Below are 21,156 nucleotides of genomic sequence, written 5' to 3'. Positions count from 1 at the left end.
TATAATCCTGACAAGCCTACTCACAAGTCAGTCTTTATAATGATAGCACCCAGCAGCTGCCGCCATGTTAGGACAGCTTCCATCACATCAGAGTTTTTTCTACTTGACACCTTCTGAGAGAAGGTTCTCCCCTCAAATATTCAATCTGAAAAGAATGTGAGATGTTTTCGAAACACACACCTTTCATGTTCAGTGTGAGAAGGCAATCAAGTAGGAAGAATTTGTTCAGAACCAGCTGTATTGTCAGATGTTACATGAGGAAATGTTTTTGGTTAAAGGGAACAAATGTTACTATATTTGTATGTTTTCAAAAGCTGTGTAATCAAGTCATGATTTAATTGGCTTCAGAAAGCTGAAGCATCATTGCAGCATCATCATTATTTGGCAATTCCCTGAAAGTTCCCAAGGTTCCACTTGCTGGGCCCCAGCACAGGTGACAGGGCCTTTCTGCATAGTGAATTAAGGAATGTTAGAGCTTATCAGTGGACTCAATTGTCACGTAACAGCTTGAGGAGGAAGCAGTCTTGCAGGTCTTGGGAGACTTGGGTTCTCCCCAAGATTTCCAGTTTGATCTTGAGCAGCTCACTTGATACAACTTGGGTTTTTTGTCTGCCTATGAAGTAGGGCTGTTAACTTCTCTGAGTTACCAGGAGTTCTGGGAGGTTTAAGGTCATTAATAAGTTAAAGTGCTGAGGGTTGGATGGGGGCCTTGACTCATAAGCAACAGGGACCCAAAGTATGACTTGCACAGTTTCCTGTGGGTGTCAGTAATACAGAAATACCCTGCAAAACACCAGTTTCCATAATCAAATCGTTCTTTCTAATGAGTCCTTGACATAAATTGTTTCATAGCAGTGTAATGGATTATTGCTGGGTTTGTCATCAGACTCTAAATCATAAAGCTTTAACTGTAATGTGTAAGACAGTATCAGATATCTCTGGTTTATTGATACGAATTTCTTCACTCATGGGTCGGCTCCATACATGTGGATTATTAACTCTTGTAAGTGCTATTCCTAAAAAATCTAAGACTTGTAAATTAAAAGAGTTTTATATTGCTGTTATGATTCATTCAACTTTTATAGACCCACCGAAGACATACACCCAGGATGGAGTCTGCTTGACAGAATCGGGCATGTCTCAGTTACAGAGCCTCACTGTTACAGTACCAAGAAGAAAACGGACGAAACCAAAGCTTAAACTGAAGATTATAAATCAGAACAGTGTGGCTGTGCTTCAGACACCCCCAGATGCCCAGTCAGAACACTCAAGAGATGGGGAGATGGATGACAGTAGAGGTAGCAGTCTACTTTCGGCATGTCTTGTAGCTTGGAGTGTTGCAGTACCTGTGTGTATTGCAAATATATCCCTGGGAGTTCTTACTCCACTGATACTCCTGTGTTCTGTACAGAATGTTTTATGGAAATTTCTTGAACGGTAGTTATGGCTCATTGTTGTTCCTTTCAGGAATTTTTCTTGTTCTGTTTATGGGTCATCCATCCTATAGGAAACTTGCCTTTCTAGGGCTGCCAGCACTGGAAATAGGAGATGACTTTTTGTCTCATCTTTGGGTTACCTGTGGGAAACATTGTGCATTCACTGAGTACAGGTGTACTCAAATTCAGTGCAAACTGTTTGAAAGTGGTGGCTCAGCAAAGCAACATCTGTATCACTGAAAAGCTGGTATTAAAATCAAGTGGGAAAGTGGAGTAAAAAGTTCTTTGCTGAGAGTATTTCTCTTTTCTGAAAGAAAAAGGTGAGCTGGCCTGAGATTCAGTGATCTGGGCTAACACCACTTGTGTGGTGCAGCAGCATTGTCCTTGCTGCGGTCTGGCTGTGCATCCTGAGAAGGGTGATGCCACAATAGGTGTTAGTCGTGACCTGGGGAAAGGCTCCTTCCAATGGCAGGTGTGAAAGTTACTGCTTTGGTCATGTAGGTGTCTCTTTGGAGAGGAACAGAGGTACACAGGCGCCCCACCTCCCCACAGTTCTGTTAACGCAACACTGCCTTGGTAATCAGATTAAATGTCATAAGAAGCAGCTTATTTTAGCTGCAGAATGTACTTGAGATAACTGGGTAGTTCAGCCATCAGTGAAGTTTCAGTTTTAACTTGATAGAAGGTATTGTTCCTCTTGTTTGATGAACACATTCTTACCCTCTGTTATTGACTAGAACGACTTTTTTTTTTTTTATAATAGCTTCTTTTATTTCTTTATAACCTTTATAACATTTTGGTTTTCTTTCATTTTGTCCAGTATTCACAGGATTTGGTATGCTATCCTAGCATTACACAGACTCTGAAATTTCTCATCTCATACTTTCATATTCTCCATCAGCTAGGTTGTTGAAAGCAAAAAATGCTTTTGAATTTGGAGGCAGCTAGTCACTTCTTCAATGATTAATCATCTTTACTTTTAAAAATATGTGCCTTTTTTCTCTATGACTTTGCCTGACTTAATTATCTGCTTATTGGCTTCCATCAGTGGTAGGTCTTTTTGTGTAGGTAACAGGATATATAGATGTGATAGCAGGGTAAGAAAGGGAGAGCCAGAGCTTCCACGACTTCAGTTTCAGTTCTGATCACCTTTCGTTGCCTTTTTTCAAGTTAAAGTGCATCCATGTGTGCGATGGTAACAGCACAGCAAGTACACAGATGAGCTGGATTCCCTTGTAGCTCTGTGTGTGTAGGGCTCTACTCTGTAGAGTAGTCTGTGTCTGTCTCTGAACATCTGGAATTTTTGTATGAGCATCAGGATGAATAAAGCTGTGCCATGGCTTTGATTGGAGTACACAGTGTAGTAATCCCAGGGAAAAAGGAAGAACCTCTTATTTTGACTCTTGATATTCCAGGTGGAAAAAAGAGGTTTTGTGTGAGAAAACTGAACTTGCGTTTTGCCATTTTGTTGCCATCTTGTCTATAGGCTCTTGTCAGGTTCAGCATTTCATTGGGTGTTCTACATTTTAGAGTCTACTTGGAAGTTGAGCTTGCTTTGGGAGCTTCAGCTTGTTGGCCTTTGCCAAGCCACTGGCCTTGTTGGTAGAACTCAGTAAGGTCTTTATCAGTGGGAAAGTCTGGGCCATGACCCAGCCTGTGGAAGAGTGAGGGTTGCAGTTCTACCACAGCAAAAGTGGTGTGAAGGAGTCCAGCTCTGTCTAACAATATTTTTCCCTCCTACAACTTCATGGGGTTTTAGTCCATCTAGAATTATACACCTAAATCCAAAGCAGAACATCAGAATTCCAGTATCTTCTCGGGATGAGAATATGCTTAACATTTCAGAAGCTTTATGGTAAAATGAAGATGTAAGGTCTTTTTGGGGATATCAGGAAGAGTTAGTTCCCTCTCTCTTCAACACCAAAGGCTTTTTAATGTCATCATACTTTACATCTATTTCTACCCTGCTTTCCCACAGAATATAAACTAACTTTGAATTATAGTCTTCATCTTCAAGGCTGAGTAATTCCTTTGGGCTGAATTTTGTATTAGATAAGTGAAATTCCTCTTTATAGATCAGTCTGCTTTCAGTCAGTCACATGGCTTCAAGTCATGAACCCACTGCACTAAAAAGTCATTACACTTTAACTTCCAAGTGCAAGCTGCAGTTTTTCAGTGTCTTCTCAATACAAAGAAAGCCCTATCAAACAAAACTGAGGAGGACAACGAACAAAAGGAAGTTTTTCTTGGTAAATTGGATCCATATTCTTTGATGGTATGGCTAGAGATTGCTCAGACACTTAGCACAAGCCTCTGAAGGAGGTACCAGAAATTTTCTCTGATTTACATACATTAATTATAGCATTTATTCTCTGTTTTTGTCTAAACATTGTCTCATAGGAAATGTGTGTATAGGTAGGGTGGGTTTCCCAAAAATGTCCAGGGATTATGCTTATCTGTCACCTTTTGAAAAGTCTCATTCTCAGCCAGTTTCTCAGAAAACAGATGTAGAAATTTTGGAAATAATCATTTTCTTTCCCTTTTTCAGTTAAAGTTACCATTGCCTCTTTTCTGCAGAAGGTGACCTTATGGATTGTGATGGAAAATCAGATTCCAGCCCAGAACGGGAAGCTGTGGATGATGATACCAAAGTGGCTGAAGGAGCTGATGGGATTAAAAAAAGGAAGCGAAAACCATACAGACCTGGTAGGATGAAGTAACTTAGATCATTGTGTGTCCATTGTTAATTTTTTTCTGTATAATTACAAAAAAAAATTAGAAAACAATATGAAATTCTGAAGTATTCTACTATTTATTGTTGACTGTAGATTTTTTTCCCTATTCTGTTTAAAGTTCTTTTTTTCCTCTTACCGAAACACATTTCTAAAGGTTGCTGGTCAGCAGTGCACTTGTTCTCAGTGTGCTGTCACTTACTTGTAGTAGTTCAGATCTGTGCCTTGTGCTGATCTTAACTTTATATGAAATTGTGCTGTATGTCTATGATTGGTGAAGGACAGTTTTTATGTGTGTATGTATATATATATATCTGTCAATATCTGAACTTCTGAGAACTTTTTGCAGTTATTTTACTTGTTTTCTGAAATACTTTAAAAGAGTAATTTACCAGCTATTTGCGGATTACTGCTGACAGGTGATTTTAATGAATTCGGTTATTGGATGAATTCATTTATTTTAATTTCTTAGTGCAGTTGACTCTTAATTATCCTGACTGAATTAATTAACTATGTGTCCGGGGTGCACAAACACTTGAGTTGTATCCAGATAGAATACATCTATTAGTCATGCATTAGTTTTCTGCAGCCAACAACTCCCTTGGAAAATGAAACAAATCTGTATCTGATACATTTAGATGCATACACACCAACTGCAAAGGATCAGGAGCTCTGCAGTCAGTCTCTAGTGAAGGATTCAGGAGTTTCAGGCACTATGGTGTTGATTAATTATCTTTATTTGGGATGTGTCCTTCTCTGGTACCATCATTTACAGTGGTGGGCTCTCTAGGGCTATTTGCGAGGTTTTTTTGTGATCCTTTGAGGTTCTTTAATAGGTTTCATTTGGTAGATTGACAGCTAATTCCAGCAACTCATCAGTTTGCCCCAAGGGAGGGGAAAACCAACATCTGAAAGTTGCCAGGTTTGGCGATTTGAACTTCTTGTGGATATTTTACAGTCCTAAAATTCCAGTCTTTTTTGATTGCATATGTACCACCTGAGACACAAAAATTCAGAGATGTTTTGTAAAATTCCAAATGAAAATGCCTTCAAGTATCTCAGATTCATTCTTAGACATCTAGATCCAGCAGCCCCCTTGACCTGCAGAGTAATCTTGGCTTTCATCCGTACTGTGAAACGCAATATTTATTCAATATGTTGAATTTTTGCGTCCTTGTTAAGGTATTGGTGGATTTATGGTACGTCAGAGAAGTCGTACAGGGCAGGGGAAGACCAAAAGATCTCTCTCCAGGAAAGATTCTTCTGGATCCGTTTCTGAGCAGTTGCCTGGCAGAGATGAAGGTGAGTGCAGGAATTTGGTTTTAAATTTATTGCGTAATGCAGTAAAAACAATACAACTCATCAACATATATGTTTGTCATGTTTGTAATAAATGGCTTTATTAATTCAACTGAAAATACCCATTCCTGCATAGCTATAATTTTAACAGAGCCCATGATTTACAAAGAAACCGAAATAATGAATTGCAGGCTATTGTAGGAGATAAATAGTGAGAATTATTATTATTATTACTAAGTTAGATTTAGAGCAGTCCTCTTTCTGATACACCTTTCTCCAGATGTAGCCCTGGTCCAGGGGTGTCTTCTGGACCATCAGTTTTAATACTCAGCAGAGTTTCATATTCCATGAGTGTGTCTAATCAATTTTTATATATCTGTGTATGGTCTGGAAAATCCTTTATTAGAGGGTTTAATGATATGTTATTGTTGCATGAAGAAATAATTCCTTTGTATTTTAAAGTGGGTATCAGATATCTGAGAGTTTCATAAGTTGCCCTCATGTTTAATGTTGCAAAAGATTATTTTTTAAAAATCATTCCATACTAATCTGTGATACAGTAATATTTTCTAGATGTGTGTCATATTTCCCCATGAGTGTTGCCTTTTCCAGGGCTGAAGAATCCTTGACTTTGTTGGGTGTCTTTTCCCATGGCAGAGCCATTTTCATGCCTCTGACACCACAGTTCTCGGTAGATTGGGCATCTAACAAGAAGTCAGATTTTATTCATGGGCTTTTTTCTCTTTCTTGCTGTGTGTGATCAGACTAAATTATTCCATCCATCTGGAGTTGTTCACACTAATCTAGAGACCGTTGAGGTATCATTCAGGGCAGATGTGGAATATGTTTAGTTCAGAGCCTGCTCCATGGAAAGTCAGCAGAAGTAGGCAGCTGCTTCTGAAGCGTGGCTGGTACCACCCCAGTTAAAGACCCTGGCCTGTGATTTCTCCTATAATCCCTCCTTTCTATTTAGCTGTTGTGTTTTTACCCTTTGTAGAGCCAGGTCAGTTTCTTGCTGTAGATTTGTACAACATGGTGGAGACTGGATCTTTGCTACAGCATCCAGGCAGTATTATTAAAATCTAACATTAAAATACCGTCTGTGCTTGCATTTGTAGAACTACTTCATGAAGCCAATAAATGCTTTTTTATCATTGCAACCAGATATTCTAGCTAAGGCCCCAGTTTATGTATGGTGCTTGCTTTCTCTTTACTATTAGTGTTACAGCTGTAGTTTCTGCTTTTTAAGTATTACTTCAGTGTAGCATACTGCCTTATTTCAGGTAGTGCTGAAAACCTTATGTTAGATCTTTTCATTTCCATAGAGGTCTGCTCCTTTAAGTAAAAAAATTTTTTAAATGGGCTAAAAAGCTAATTCCCCATTCTGGGTAACACTACAATGCATATTGTTAAAAAGCAGTATTCTTAAGCAAGTATTCTTCAGTTGAAAGTTGGAGCTTCTTTTTTGTCTGCTCAGGCACAATTGCTATTTGAGAAAAATACAAATTAGAAAATCATTGTATGTTTTAAATCATCATAGCTTGCTGAGAGCCTTCTTCTCAGTGGCCAGTACTTGTCAGCTTTACCAGGATTTTTTGCACCCTTGTCACATCCATTAATTTTCTCTGTAAAATCTTCCTCTTAGACAGTGTAGAGGTCACAGTGTTGGTAAACCTCATTCCACTCATGGTCCTGTGGATATGCTGCAGGAGATCACTGCAGTACAAAGCAGAGCTGATTCTATTACTATGATAATACCGTTTCTTAAATAACTTGCCAGAGTCCTTAACTTCATGTAATTTGCTTTGGCAAGACAGAAGTAGCAGGACTTGAAAAGTTCTGCATTACTTGCAGTGTTTTTCTTGCCCTGTTGTAATAAAATACTGAATGATTGATGAGCACTGTGTGCTTTTGTGTTTATTAGAAAAATCAGTGCCACTCTGAAATATGACAGCTGAATAAATGTGTAATTTTTTTTGAAGGGCTTCTTTATAGATTTCTTTTTCTAGGCTGTTCATTGTTTATATGATAGTTCTTTCTTAGATTTAAAAAAAAATAAGTTTTTTACTTTTAATTTGAGAAAAAATAGCGTATGAAATGAAAGGTGGTTAATGTGTAACTCAACACTGATGACACTGGAGATACCTCTTCAGTGATACTGTCTTTTCAGATATCTGGTTGAATGGAACCTATAACATCTGTCAAATTAGAGAATTCTTAGGTCACTTGGAGATACAGAAGTTAAAGGTCTGTGTGTAGCTGGGAGGTACAACAGCGATGTGCCTGGTGTCACATCTCGCATTTCCTGTTGCCAGAGCCGGGCTGGTCAGGGCAGTTCACAGCTGCATGAAAGCCACCTTAGGAATGCATCTGGAGTGATGTGCAGTAACCCATGCACCCAGAGGTAGCCAGATGTGCTGCCATTCTATCTTTAGAGCAAAATACTGAGTGTTTTATTCATTTATGCCCAAATGTTCCTTTGTAGGTTGGACAGAACAGCTGCCAGACACTCCGGTTGAGGAGTCTGTCCCAGCTTCCGAAAGTACTGAGAAAATAAAAAAGCGTTACAGGAAAAAGAAAAATAAACTTGAAGAAACCTTTCCCGCCTACTTGCAGGTAAAGCTGGTGATCTACTTCTTGTGTTGTAAATCCTTTTAAAAGCCTGATCTTCATGTGTTGTTTCATGGTTCATTTAAACCATTAATGTGTCTATTCTGATTCCAAATTGATCATTCATATGAAATGTGTTTTCTGTAAAGAACATTCATGGGCTTGCATAGAAATTTGTATATTATGGTAAATCTCCAGGATTCTGGTGTTCCTTCTCAATGTATTTGGATCTCTGCTTGTTCTGAGAGATGAGATGGGCAGAAGAATCGTTTCTTTGCTCTCTGAACTGACATACGATGTTTCCAGATTTAGCCCTAAAGGACATCTTAGCCTGATCATGCAGCTTCCTCAACTTCTCATTTTGCTTTTGGAGGATTATAGAACATGATTTGATAGGGGAAACTTGTTTTCCTACAGTTTATGGGTTTATATGCCCTTCATCTCCCTACCACAATAATGTCTGCTCTTCCCTTCCATTAATTTCATGGTGTCCTTAGCAGGTAGGAAGCAGCAGTTGTGGATAATAACCAGGATATTAATGGTGATTGAGCAACTTCCCTTCCATTAATCAGGTTATAAACTGACTAGTTTATATATATGTATCTCACTGAGGATATTATTTGACTTTTTCTTTTCGGCCACCTTCTTCATGAAAACTTTCATTATCATGTAGATGTTCACCAAACTTCTTGGCATGAACTGTATTGGAATTGGAAGCAAAGAATTAACAGAGAGGCAGAATATTTTCTCTTGAACAAATAACTTGTATTTCATAAGTAGAGAAGTGACTTGGAAAGAAAATACTTAAACAACATTTCCTTTGGATTAATAAGGATAAATATTTTTAATGCATGTTTTACTCCTGTAAAACATACAACATTTCTTAGATTTTTTGTTGTTATTACAGTAATTGCTACCGAAAAACCTATTTTTAGATTTATTTTTAAAACTGTATCCTAAATTAAGATTTTAAAGACAACATGGAAACAGAGAGGTTGTTACATAATGAATAAAAGTTGACTTGAAAATTTGATAGGTTGTTGTCAAATTACTGAGCATTCAGGCTTAAGTGAGTGATAGCTGTTACATAATATTTTAAAAGCCACTTTTATAATGTAAGTTAAACATCTCCAGGTGTTTTGTTACTGCATTTAGACATGAGGATAATTTTGTGAAATACTGTGTATGGTCATTCCTAAAATTGAACCACAGTTGTTGATCAAGTTGCCCAGTAATGTCCCCCTTCTTCAGCTGTCCTTTTTGTGCAAGGAGAAATATTTTAAATAATAAACAAAGTGTGATAGATAATAACACCACATTGGTACACTGTCTGTGCCACATACGTGTAAGAAGATTAAAGTTTTTCTTTGTAATCTAAGGCATGAATTTAATCCTAAAACTTTGGTTTGTAGCTTCCTCAGGTAAATTGTAGCCACTCCTCATAGCCTGGAAGAGATATTGCCATACTGGAATGCTTGTGAGACTGAGACTGTGTTTTTATCTTACTATTAATCCTTGGCTTTTAATTTTAACTTTGTCATTTACCCAAATTTTTCAGCCAATACAGTGTTCTTCCTACATTGAATTATTATGTCTCCTTTGCAGGAAGCTTTCTTTGGGAAAGACTTACTGGATACCAGTAGACAGAACAAGATGAGCCTGGATAATTTACCTGAAGAGTCACTTCCACTTTCATGTAAAACAAACTTGGCCACCAATTTCTTGGATCCTTCATCTGACCCTCTTCTTAGCTCCACCTCCACTCCAGCTCAGGCAAAACTGGGACCTCAAGGTATACAAACCTAAAGTTAGTGATAATTCAGTAGCTTGTTTTTATTGTTGTAACTGGGGCTTTTCCACTCTCTCTCTTCCACTTTTCCCCCACTGTTTATCTGATGTATTTTTCAGCATTCTGTATGTGAACTGTCCTTGTGAGGTTAACTAACACTGATATTTAGTGAGATTCAGCTCAAGGGCTCCAGCTGTTTCAGAAAGCAGTGGATAACACAACAAGTGGCACTAAAAGCAAATCTGCAACATCTTAACTATAACATCCATGGCTATAAAATCCATGAAAATTAGTTCTGTGTAAGAACAATCATACAGTTCATTATAGATGAAAACACAGTTACTCTCATTAAAAGATATTTTTAGTAGTCTAGTGAATACTAGTTGGATGAATATCGTCCAGCTTTTCTTTTCTTTACTGTTTTAGATGATTTTAGGTTGCCAGTCTCCTCGGAATTTTTGTTTCACCATGTCCTTTCTGAACATGAGTGCCCTTTCCAGGTACAGTTTGTAGCCCCTAGGCAATCGTTTGCTTCTGCTATTGCAAAACCTTACTGAAGGTTCTGCTGAGAGTTTTGCAAGTAGCCAGAGGGTTGTAAAGTGCTGCTGAAAGAGCAGCCTCACACAAAAGAGCAATTAAAGCCTTACTGTCTCCTCCAGATTATTTTTTCTCTGTGTCTTGTAGTATATGCTGTTGGCTAGAGGTGTCTTTATTTTTAAAAACTGCTGTTATTTCGTGTGCACATTAGGTAATTTATGGCTTGTGTTTCAGCTGATGCCCAAAGTTTTTCCATCTGAAACTGTTTGCACACACTTATCACAGTTTCCACTATCCGGAGAGTCATTTGAAGAAAGGTCACTTACTTGTGCTTGCTATTCAATGAAAATCTGCTAAGTGAAAAGCAAAAGGCTACATTATAATTAAACATTGATTCGTCTACAGTTGAAGTCGTGAGTAATAGACAATGCAAAAGTTCCCCTGAAGGGGAAGCTGCTGGAGAGGAGTGTTTCATGGTCTGTATTTCTTTAGTTCCAGCATTACAAGAAGATAAGCTCACTATGACATTTTTCCACTGTGGCTTTCTTTTGAAGCTAGAGAAATTCAACTTCAGAGGTCTTTGCTGGCCTATCCAACTGCAAAATTGAAGTCACTAATGTGTTCATGTGCTATGATAGTACAGGGCTTCAGAAATTCATGAAGTTGATGTTAATTTAATGATCTATTTTTCCAAAGTTTGGAAGTTCTTCATAAAAAAGCGGAGTTGTAAAACTTTGTAATTTCTTCTTCTTTTTATTCAGAAATAAGTAATAAAGAGGTGGCTATTAATAAATAAATCACTAGCAATGGCTTTAGTGGATAACCTATCTTCCCCATTTGACATGTGAGACACTCAAAGGACCGTGCTTTCTGGCCATAGGAATGTTCTCCACAATTGTCTTGCAACTGTTCAGACTTCCAGCCAAAATTGTGTCCAGATGGAAGCTGTTTGTTGTACTTAGAGCACCAGTGGGTGAAGTCATCTGCCGGTATTGATCAGTTCCAGTGCAATTCTTAACTCTTCGTCTCTGACTTTGTGGGACACAGTTATGTCCACAATAGCGTCCCCCTGTGTGAGGAGCCCTGGTTCCCTGGCTGATTGCTGAGCTCCCTTCTGGCTGGAGTTACAGAGGAGCTGCAGATGAGACCAGTGTCCCAGGGCACCTGTGATGTTTTCATCACTCCTATACAGACCTGGCTGTGAAGCAGGAACAACATGAATTGTTTGTTCCCTGCACTGGGGGCCTGCAGGACTTTGTTGTCACCAACTGTGCTGTTTTCCTACGGTACTACTTCCCACAAGGATTTCTGACTCCCATGAGAGTCCTTCCTTAATTGCACAGGTCTTTTCCACAAAGAAAATATTTTTCTCTTGTAAACTCCACTTGTGTAATCCCAGGATTAAGGGTTAGATATGTTTATCTTCCAGAGAGCTCTCAAGCATCTAAAGAAGTGACTATGCTCTGCTTTCCAGCAGGTGTGTAGCACTGCTGGGGAGGGCAGCAAAGTGTTCAGGCTGCTCCTGAACTGACAGTGCATTTCAGGGTCATGTTCTGTGATTTATTTGTTCTCACACCTTGGTTAAGAGTAGCTGAACCTTTCACTAGCTAAAATTGCAGTAGTGATGAGGATTGGCAGAGCTGGACAGAAGAGGGGTTTGGGAATCGTGTTTTTACTATTAATTTCTAGAGAATGTGACTGAAGTGAGCTTTAGGCTCCCAGCCCTGATTTTTGTCCGGTTGCTGGTTTTATTTTCAGTTAGAAAAGTCACCTTTCCTGTGTTTTTATAACACCTGGCACTCTATGCACTCTGTTCTGAATGGCAGCAACCCTTAAAATCACTTCCAAGTGCTGGAGCACAGTGCAGAGTTTTGCTCATGAGTCTCCCTGTCTGTTCATGGGTGAAGTTGAAGCTGTTGATTTGGATCTCTTGCATTCTGAGGACTGTCTGCCTCTCTCTTGAGTTTCCTGACCTGTGTGTCCCTGAGGGAAGAGAGGCCACTTGATGAGGTGTGTTTGTGAAGGCTCTGGCAATGTGACCTTTCCTTTAGTTTGAAATAGCTTAAATTCATTGTATTTTTTACTGGAAGTGCTGCAAAAGTCATCTGTTCAAGTGGGGTCTCCAGAGAATGCTAAAGAAATTGTTCCTAGACAAAAAGAGAGGAGTTTTCTGAGTCTCTGCAACTGGTTCAGGTGCTGCTGGGACATTTTATAGCCAGAAACGTTACTGTGTGATTAAACATCTTGGGATGGCTGCAACCCTTGGGAGAAGCATTTTTATGATTTTAGAATTTCATAAATAAACAAAAGTAACTGCATTTGAGGGATCAGGATCACAAGATAGCATTAGAACTGTACTCTTAGAGATCCAGCATTATAAGCAAATTATTTTCCTTTTTGCTTTGTCTTGGCTTTCATCTCCATTCTGAAAAGAGTCAAATTAATGAGCAGTATTGAGCTATTTGTTTGGCTGCAGATGTCAACCAGCTATTGATTGTGATCTGAAGCAGCTGACTCAAGTGATTCCGTTGTTTCCAAGATAATATTTAATACACATAGAATTAAAATAAGGAAAAAAAGAGAAGAAAAGAAGTAAAAACTTGCTTTAGATTAGATGTCTTCTGTGAATTTTATGGGTTATAGACTCCATCCCTCTTCTATCACCAGCACTCAAGTCTTTTTTTATAGTCTTAACAAACTCCATTTTGAAAGGAGGATGGTTTTTCCAGTGTATCTCGTCTGAAGGCCACTGTGGAATCTGATTGCCTTCATAGTTAGAGACCCTCTAATTTGAAGCCTGAATTTATTCATGGCCAGTTTGTAGCTACAGGTGGTAAACATTTCATCTTTAAATGTTACATCTTTTCACCTGAGCTCTTCCCAGCTACTTACACAATATATTTATGTTCAAATTAGAAGCTGAAGTTTTAGGGACTGTTCCTGAGCACAAGGGCTATGGAGGAAAGCGCCGGTAACATAAAATACTAGAGGAGAATTAAAGGCTGCAAATACAGTCCCAGTGCTTCCTTCATGGGCTTTTTTCTCCCTGATACTTACCTGCCTTCAAGCAGGAATTCAGGAAAGTGAAGGGCTAAAATCAATCTTTCAGCCTGCTCAAGTAATTACATCACCTTGTGGTGCCTGGTGTTACTTGCATAATTAGACCAAATTGCCAGAAGGGAAACAAGTATCTGAAAAACCCAAAACAAACTTTAAAATCCCCCAAAAAACAACCCACCAAACCCCAACAACTACGTTCTGTTGAGAGCCTTACATTTAACAGTACTTTTTGTCAGGTACACAAAATAACTATGCCCGCAGAGTGCTGTGGTTTTGAGGCACTTTTAGATAGTTTTGCTGGTATCAGTAGGAGCTGTATCTTGTACATATGTTTAAATGGACTGATCTGCGTTGGCATATTAATCCATCTTGTTGAGTGGCAAATATAAAACCTGATTTAATTAGAGTGGTTTCACCTTGTCTGCATTACAAAAGTAAAAATGAAGAATAAAAATAGTCAAGTGAAGAAAAGTAATTTTCATTTTGACTTGGTAATGGAAGAAGGGAAAAGGTTTGTCTCTGAAAATCAGCAGAAGGAGCTTGTAATTCGTTGTTAAACTTAGCAGCTTGGGAAGTAGCCTCATGATAGAAGTAAATCCTTGGCACCAGGGTCTGAATAAAGCTGTGTATTCTCCTGGGGTAGTTGGCTTGAAACAATGGGAAATATATCTGTGTATGTGTGAGATGTGTGTGTTCTTTGGCTTTCTGGTCGTCTTCAACCTGGCCATGTGTTTGTTTTCCACGTTGTATATTTTATGATTTGTATTAACTCCTTTTTTCTGTTTAATTTATATTTGCCATCTCATCATATTTCATTGGTCTGGCAGTGTTTGCTCATGTAGTCATGACAGTCTGCAGTTTTACTGAAAAATATTTTTCTCAGCTTTTATTTGTTTGTCAAACATTTTTTGCAAATGTTGCACATCTGTAATAGTCCAAAACAACTAGTTAATAAAACCAGATGGGCCATTTGGAATAATTCCTCTCTAATGAATTGGAGGTCAAGAAGATAATAGTATCCAGAATTTATTATTTAATATTAAAGAATTTATTGCTAGACCAGGCCAGTTTTTCCTAGATGGCAAAAAACCATGACATTTCTACCTCTGGCCATTCTCACGCCTTCAGGTTTTCTTCTGATCTTAAAAGTATCATCTGCAATTTCCATTTATTGACTCTTGCTTTTTACGCTTAGATTTCACTTCCCTATCAGGGTGTAGTAACTAGTCACTTCTGTATTAAGAAGGAGAGTGGTGGTAAAAGAACTGATCTACCTTTTTTTTAAAAAAACCACTTTTTTTAGATGTATAGAACACAGTGGGCTGTGTCCTATATAAAAAGCATTTGTTGACTTATACATTCATGGGCCTTTGTGTCGTAGAGGCTGCAGGTTCAGAGTAGATTTTGGGATTATTTTTCCCCTGAAATCATCCAGTCTTTGTTTCACATTATATGATTACATTATCACTTCTAAAACCACTGACAACGTAAGCACGTGCAGATGGCTCAGTCCTGGCAGGGAGGGGATGCTGGTCAGCAGAGTCTCTGACCCTAGGAACACTTGCAGCTTAACCCACTCCAGGAGGCCCTTAGAGCCTGGTACATCAGTGTTTGGGTTTGCAGCTCAAGAGCATCACCAGAGTGATGTAGAAATGTTGATTTTATTTATTGCATCTTCTACAGGCAGCACCGATGATCCTTTAGCTGATCTTTCTGAGGTCTTAAATACTGACGATGATATTCTTGGAATACTTTCTGATGATTTGGTAAAGTCTGGAGATCATTCAGGTGTGTATGTCCATAGAGTCTCTCCAGTAATTGTTTCCTTTTTTTTCCTCTTTATTATAGAAATATTTGTTGTACTGTATCTGTAGGTCATGCTCTAGGTCGTTTCAGATACAATTTTCATATCTTAATAATACCTTGGTTTGGAACAATTTTGGTTTATTCTACCATAAAAATGCCCAACCTTGTCAGCATTTTGTTTTTACTTGGCTCTTTGCTTTGCTGCTTAAGAGAGGATAAAATGTAGCTGCCGTTGTCTCTCATACCTGCGTAGCTTTTTTCAGCATGCAGCTTTTTCTTTTCTTTTTTTTGTTTTCGTGTTGTAATCATCCATTTTATCTGGTTTGGGTCCTGTAGGTCTTGATTTATGCACTTTCCAGGTTGAGAACTCACCCTCCCCATTTGGTAAGAATCTAAACAATGGATGATCCATGGTTAGCAGTAGCCCTCTTTCCTAGTGGTTTTAGCTGAAAGAACTGCATGTGTAGAAACTACTTCTCCTTTGCTGTGTCACTGATTCATGTTTCATTTTCCACTCTGTGGTGTTCGAGTCTAACACAACCTCTAAACTCTTCACTCTGCCTTTAAGAGTCCTGCATCGAGTTTTGCTTACAGCTTTTGAAAACCTTCCTTAGTTTTTTGTGTTCCATGATACAAACCCATGCATTTTCTTGCTGCCACTGTAAATATTACTTCTTGTAGTAGTATGTAGTTTTTATCATAGTGGTATATTATGTAAATGAACAGCATTTTTACCAATGTGAGTATACTAAAGCATGATTAAAGCAGTCAGCATCAATCCTTTTGTTTTCACTGGATAATGGTTCATCACTCTATATAAAAGGTTGAGAATAAGTAGAATGGCATATTTCATTATTTTTAAATTCAGGGAGTTTTGGTATCTATTACAGAAATATATTTTAAATGCTGTGGGATATAGTTCTTTTTTCCCAGATTTTTCTCATTTGAGAGATTTATTGACTTGTAAGGGATGGTAGGAAATTTATGTAGTGAATTATGTTTTCTTAGTGCCAACAAATCACTTTGATGTAACCCATACTAGTCAGGATTTGTTTTTGAAATAGAAACTTTTACAGCTTTTTTTATATTGGCTACACAGCATTTCAGTAGATATTTTTTGTAATACCTCAAGTGAAGAACATTTGAAGTGAACCTTAAGGTACATGAGGATGAACCATGTTTACTGCTGGTGTGATTCTTTTCAAAGTGTGAAAAACTGTTAAAGTGGAACTCTATACTGAAACCTATACATTCAAAACCATGCTGAACCTGAACTCAGTAGTCTTACTTCCCATTCTTCCTGTTGCATTATATTTGATTAACATTCCTCAAACAATACAATAAACTGGAGGTAAAGAGTGGGAAGGTTTTTTTACGTTTTCTAACCAATGTTTTGTTTTGCCTTGCCTTTCAAATAATACAAACTCGTGGTTTAGTTGACAGCTCAGTTCTAGGGGAACAAAACAGGGTTTATGCTCTTTTTTCAATACTAATAAAGTTCTCTATTTATGTCTGACTTACTGTTCTTTCTTCCTCCAGCTGGATTGGATATTGGCCCCATCTCTGATGATCCTTCTTCTCTGCCTCAGCCCAATGTCAACCAGAGCTCACGGCCACTGAGTGAAGAGCAGTTGGATGGAATCCTCAGTCCAGAACTAGACAAAATGGTCACAGATGGTAATTTTTTTGTCCTTAATTTTGGCCTTCTAGAGAACTTCAATAGAAATGATATTTTCTTTCTTCTTCCCCACAAATGTCACATCTCTATATTGTAACAGACCTGTTTGGACTTGGTTGCACAATTACTTTTATTGCTTCCTCTGATGATTCCTTAACCTTTGTTGCCTTTACTTTGTCCAGGTGCTATTCTTGGCAAACTGTACAAAATCCCAGGTACGTGTTCTGATTCTCCTTGTCTTTTATGGAACGCAGTTCACAAGCAATGCCAGCAACTCATGCAGAGTTTTTTTTTTCAGAGCTGGGAGGAAAGGATGTTGAAGATTTGTTCACAGCTGTGTTGAGTCCAGCAGCCGCACAGCCAGCTCCTCTACCACAGCCTCCTCCCCCACCACAGCTCATGTCTTTGCACAGCCAAGGTATGTTCCTCTGGTGCTTTTGTGAGCAGCAGGAGAGTTGTGCACCTTTTAGATGCTGATGTGGAAGTAGGACACACCTTACGCTGTGAAAATTGTGGAATCTGCCATTGTTAATTTGTGAAATACTATTCTAAACCTGTTCTGAAGGGAGTATGTGATTAACATGCATGTAAATATTGCTAATAGAAAGGACAGTTATTTGAGATTTTTCTGACATATCGATGCTTTTATTTTAGCTGACACTTTGATGGTTTGAAAATTAGTCTGTGATAAAACATGTGTTCTCTCCTGACTTCACTCTTTAATTACTTTTGAGTAACTCCTCAAGGGTAAGGCAAGAGTCCGTGTAATACTGATTTACTGAGTCTTAATTTCTGTAAGAATGCAGTTTAATGTATTAGCTAGTCTTAATAGGGAGGAGGTTAACTTAATTTAGAATTTATCTTGGAAATTATACTTTATTTTTCTTCATTACTACTAAAATTATCATGACTTGATAGAGCATATTCTTTCTTATATTGAAGGCAAGGGACAGATTGATTTTATTTATTGTTGTTACCAGTAGAGCTATTTTTTTAAGCAGTATGTGTGAGTGTAATTGAATGTGCTCCTTTTCTCATCAGACATCACCTCCAGTGGGTTTTCCCTGAGCTCATGTAAAGAGTGCCCATTCCTTTATAGTGGTACTACAAGAAGTACTATGCAAATTGATTTGACCAGTGAATTAACCATAAGAAGAAAAGTGATTTGTTTCCTAGTTGGATCAATTTTCATAAAAATGAAGGACTTAAAAAACTCTTAGAAAGGACAGTGTTTAAAGTAACTAATGGGTTGATTTAAAGCAAAAGGTAATATAGGTACCAGTGTCTGTTTCCCAGTTACTTGAGTACCTGGAGATAACTCCAGTATTTGAGCTCTGTAAGATTGTTCAGCTCCTCCCTGTGGGAACTGCCATGATGACAAAGTTTTAGATTTACAATGTGGTTCTATTACAGTGGAATGATCCACATGTTTCTGTGAGATAAATCCTTCAGTAATGGGGCAGCTTGCATCAAGTTTCAGCAATTTCAAATAAAATTATTGCTCTCTTCTCATCAAGATGTGATCACACAGTGCAAACCAGAGGCCTGACTCTCCATTCTGTTTGTTTGCCAGGGCTTCACAGTTACTGTGTTTACCAGCTATAATAAAGTGCATTCTCTTAAATTTTGTGTTACTTACAACTGCAGTTGCTGCATAGCTTATATAACCTTCAGATCAGAAAGAGTCTTCTAAAATGGGAGAATGATACAGTGTCATCCTGCAGATGCATCTGATTCCTGAGCTACTTCTGTGCTTTTAAGGAAATACTGGGGCAACAGTTACAATCCACTTAAGTGATGGGATCTAAAGGCCAGAGTTAATTCTGTGTAGTAACATCTGCAAATACCATCTGCTGGAATGAATCCGCCTGTGCCACATTTGTAATACTGTAATCAAATAAATAACATTTTCTGCCTTCGTACTGCTAGACTGGACATTTAATTAGAAAATGCTAATGCTCATTTGAGTAGAGTTATCTGTTTCATTGCCTACAAATTAGGGAGTTAGTAGATAATGAGGCTTACTTTGGTACAATGCTCGGGAGTCTCAGAAGAGGAGATGTTTAATTCAGGTGGCTAATGATAATCTTGCAAGGACTGAAAACCACCTTCTCCATGGCTTGCTGCTTGGATCTGGGTGTAACAAATACGAAGACCATTAGCTTTTAAGTGTATTACCTCAATATAAAGTGCACTAGTGTGGCATGGGCTGCTGCAAAGTTTTTGGAAATCCATTTTTAAAAAAAGTTTTATTTTTAGATGAGAAAAAAAAAATATGTGTAGGGATGTGATACAGTAGAAAAGAATCCTTTAAGCTTATAGGGAATGATTTAAAACTGATGTAAAATCTTTCCCAAAAATGTAAAGTCAGCACTGTAAAATTTTGAAGCAATTAGTTTTTCATTAGAGTAGACACTGTTTTCTCAGTGAAAGGTTCCACCTCTGCAGAAGCAGTCACCCTTTAAAACAGTAATTTAAACTTCTTATTTCCAGGGGAGAATGCGTTTCCAAGAGTGCCCCTCATGAATGGTCTGATTGGCCCCAACCCTCATCTCCCTCACACGGCCCTGGCTGCTGGAGGTGGGCTGGGCACCTTCTCTCCCATTACCCAGCAGCCATACAGTGATGCCAGGTAAGTCCAGATAGGGAATAAAAGATGTTTATCGTATTTAGCATTAAAATAAAGTATGAGTAACAAAAACACTGGGCAGTGTTGTTGGTTACTAATACTGTGATATTATTAGTTCTTGAAAGCCACCTCAAAACCTTGTATATTCTTGCAGCATGTTCACTACTGATACAGCAAACAGAATAAGTACTGCTAATTGAGGGTTTGTTTTGTTTTTTTGATGCAATCTGTAAAACAACCCCCTTTTCTCCTCTGTCAGGGATAAGAATCCAGCATTCAGTCCAATGGTGAGTGATCCCAACAGCTCATGGGCACCAGCTGCTCCACCCCTGGAAGGTGAAGGCGATACCATGTCCAATGCTCAAAGAAGCACCCTGAAGTGGGAGAAAGAAGAAGCTCTGGGTGAAACGGCAACTGTAGCACCTGTTCTCTATACAAATATCAACTTCCCTAACCTGAAGGAAGAATTTCCAGGTGAGTGATTTACTGAATCACGTTGGTAATTTTGCAGTAATCGGTGTATCTTGATTGGAAGTATCTAAAATAGACTAATTGTAGCCTTGTGTATTGACACATTTTTTGGTTGCAGACTGGGCTACAAGAGTGAAGCAGATTGCTAAACTATGGAGGAAAGCAAGCTCTCAGGAGAGGGCTCCCTATGTGGTAAGAAAAATTCCCACCTGCATTTGTATACTTCCAGCAAACATATATTTCATTTATAAGATTATGTTGTTTTGGTTTTTTTTGTTTTTAATAACACAAGTTGTAGATTTAGTGGAAGCTCCCTTACTCCAAGAGTACCTTTGTAATTTGACCTCTGAATCTGAATACTTCTACCTGCATTCTTTGTTTGTCATTCTTGGAATAAACTCGATTAGTACTGTGCAACCTAAAGACATCAGCTGTGATGAGAAGATCTGTGGCTTCCACTGCCTCTCAGCTGCATTTGATTCATGTCTCAAGTCTTCTTGGCTCTGTCTGTTTCTACACAGAATCTCACTGGTTTATTCAGAAGGATAGTAGCAACTGATCGTGAGATTCCTCTCCCTTTCATCATCCCCTCTCACTGGACTCTTCTTTTTTCCCCATTAGAGTTGCTGAAGTCTTTCAGCCATTGAACTAACAATTCCAGAGGTGTCAGTGCTCGCATCCCTGCTTTCCTTGTTTACTTCTACTCCTTGTGTTCCTGCTTTAGTGTTCCCCTTCTCTGCTTACTCTCTTGTATTGCTTGGTGATGGAAACTCTTCTGATATCTTGCATTTTGTGGGGAGCATGAAAGACTCCATTTCTCTCTCCAAAATAATTCACCTTCTTCACATCTGAGTCAAGTGAACACAGATATTTGTAGCAGCTGTGTGGAGTTACATGGTCATTGATTCCATCCTGCAGAACTTCTGCCATTCAAATGGGGTGACCCTTACGCTTTGTGGACGTCTCTGTTGAAGCCTGTGTACATCCAAATCTCAGAACCGATATTATTGATTCTTTTGGACCTTCCCTACCATTGTTGGCAGATGTTCTTTTCTTTAACTTCCTGGCACACCTCCATTCTCTCCTGGTTCTTGTCTTTGTTTCTTCAT

The 21,156-nt window shown here is 38.4% G+C and overlaps 1 protein-coding gene across 1 annotated transcript in view; it reads left to right on the top strand.

The window, feature by feature from the left end:
- The window catches only part of KMT2C (lysine methyltransferase 2C), a 193,626-nt gene that overhangs the window by 137,523 nt on the left and 34,947 nt on the right, over positions 1–21,156 (top strand). The window contains 12 exon segments of the mRNA XM_039549549.1: positions 1,086–1,298; positions 4,014–4,142; positions 5,351–5,470; positions 7,953–8,083; positions 9,683–9,869; positions 15,147–15,251; positions 16,809–16,946; positions 17,130–17,162; positions 17,246–17,365; positions 19,441–19,579; positions 19,836–20,050; positions 20,166–20,239. Of these exon segments, the coding sequence (XP_039405483.1) occupies positions 1,086–1,298; positions 4,014–4,142; positions 5,351–5,470; positions 7,953–8,083; positions 9,683–9,869; positions 15,147–15,251; positions 16,809–16,946; positions 17,130–17,162; positions 17,246–17,365; positions 19,441–19,579; positions 19,836–20,050; positions 20,166–20,239 (1,604 nt within the window).

This window comes from Corvus cornix, chromosome 2 (assembly GCF_000738735.6).
Source record: "Corvus cornix cornix isolate S_Up_H32 chromosome 2, ASM73873v5, whole genome shotgun sequence".
In the NCBI taxonomy this organism is placed as follows: domain Eukaryota; kingdom Metazoa; phylum Chordata; class Aves; order Passeriformes; family Corvidae; genus Corvus; species Corvus cornix.
Note: the sequence above shows the minus strand (reverse complement) of the source record. Positions and strands in the feature narration are given on the sequence as shown.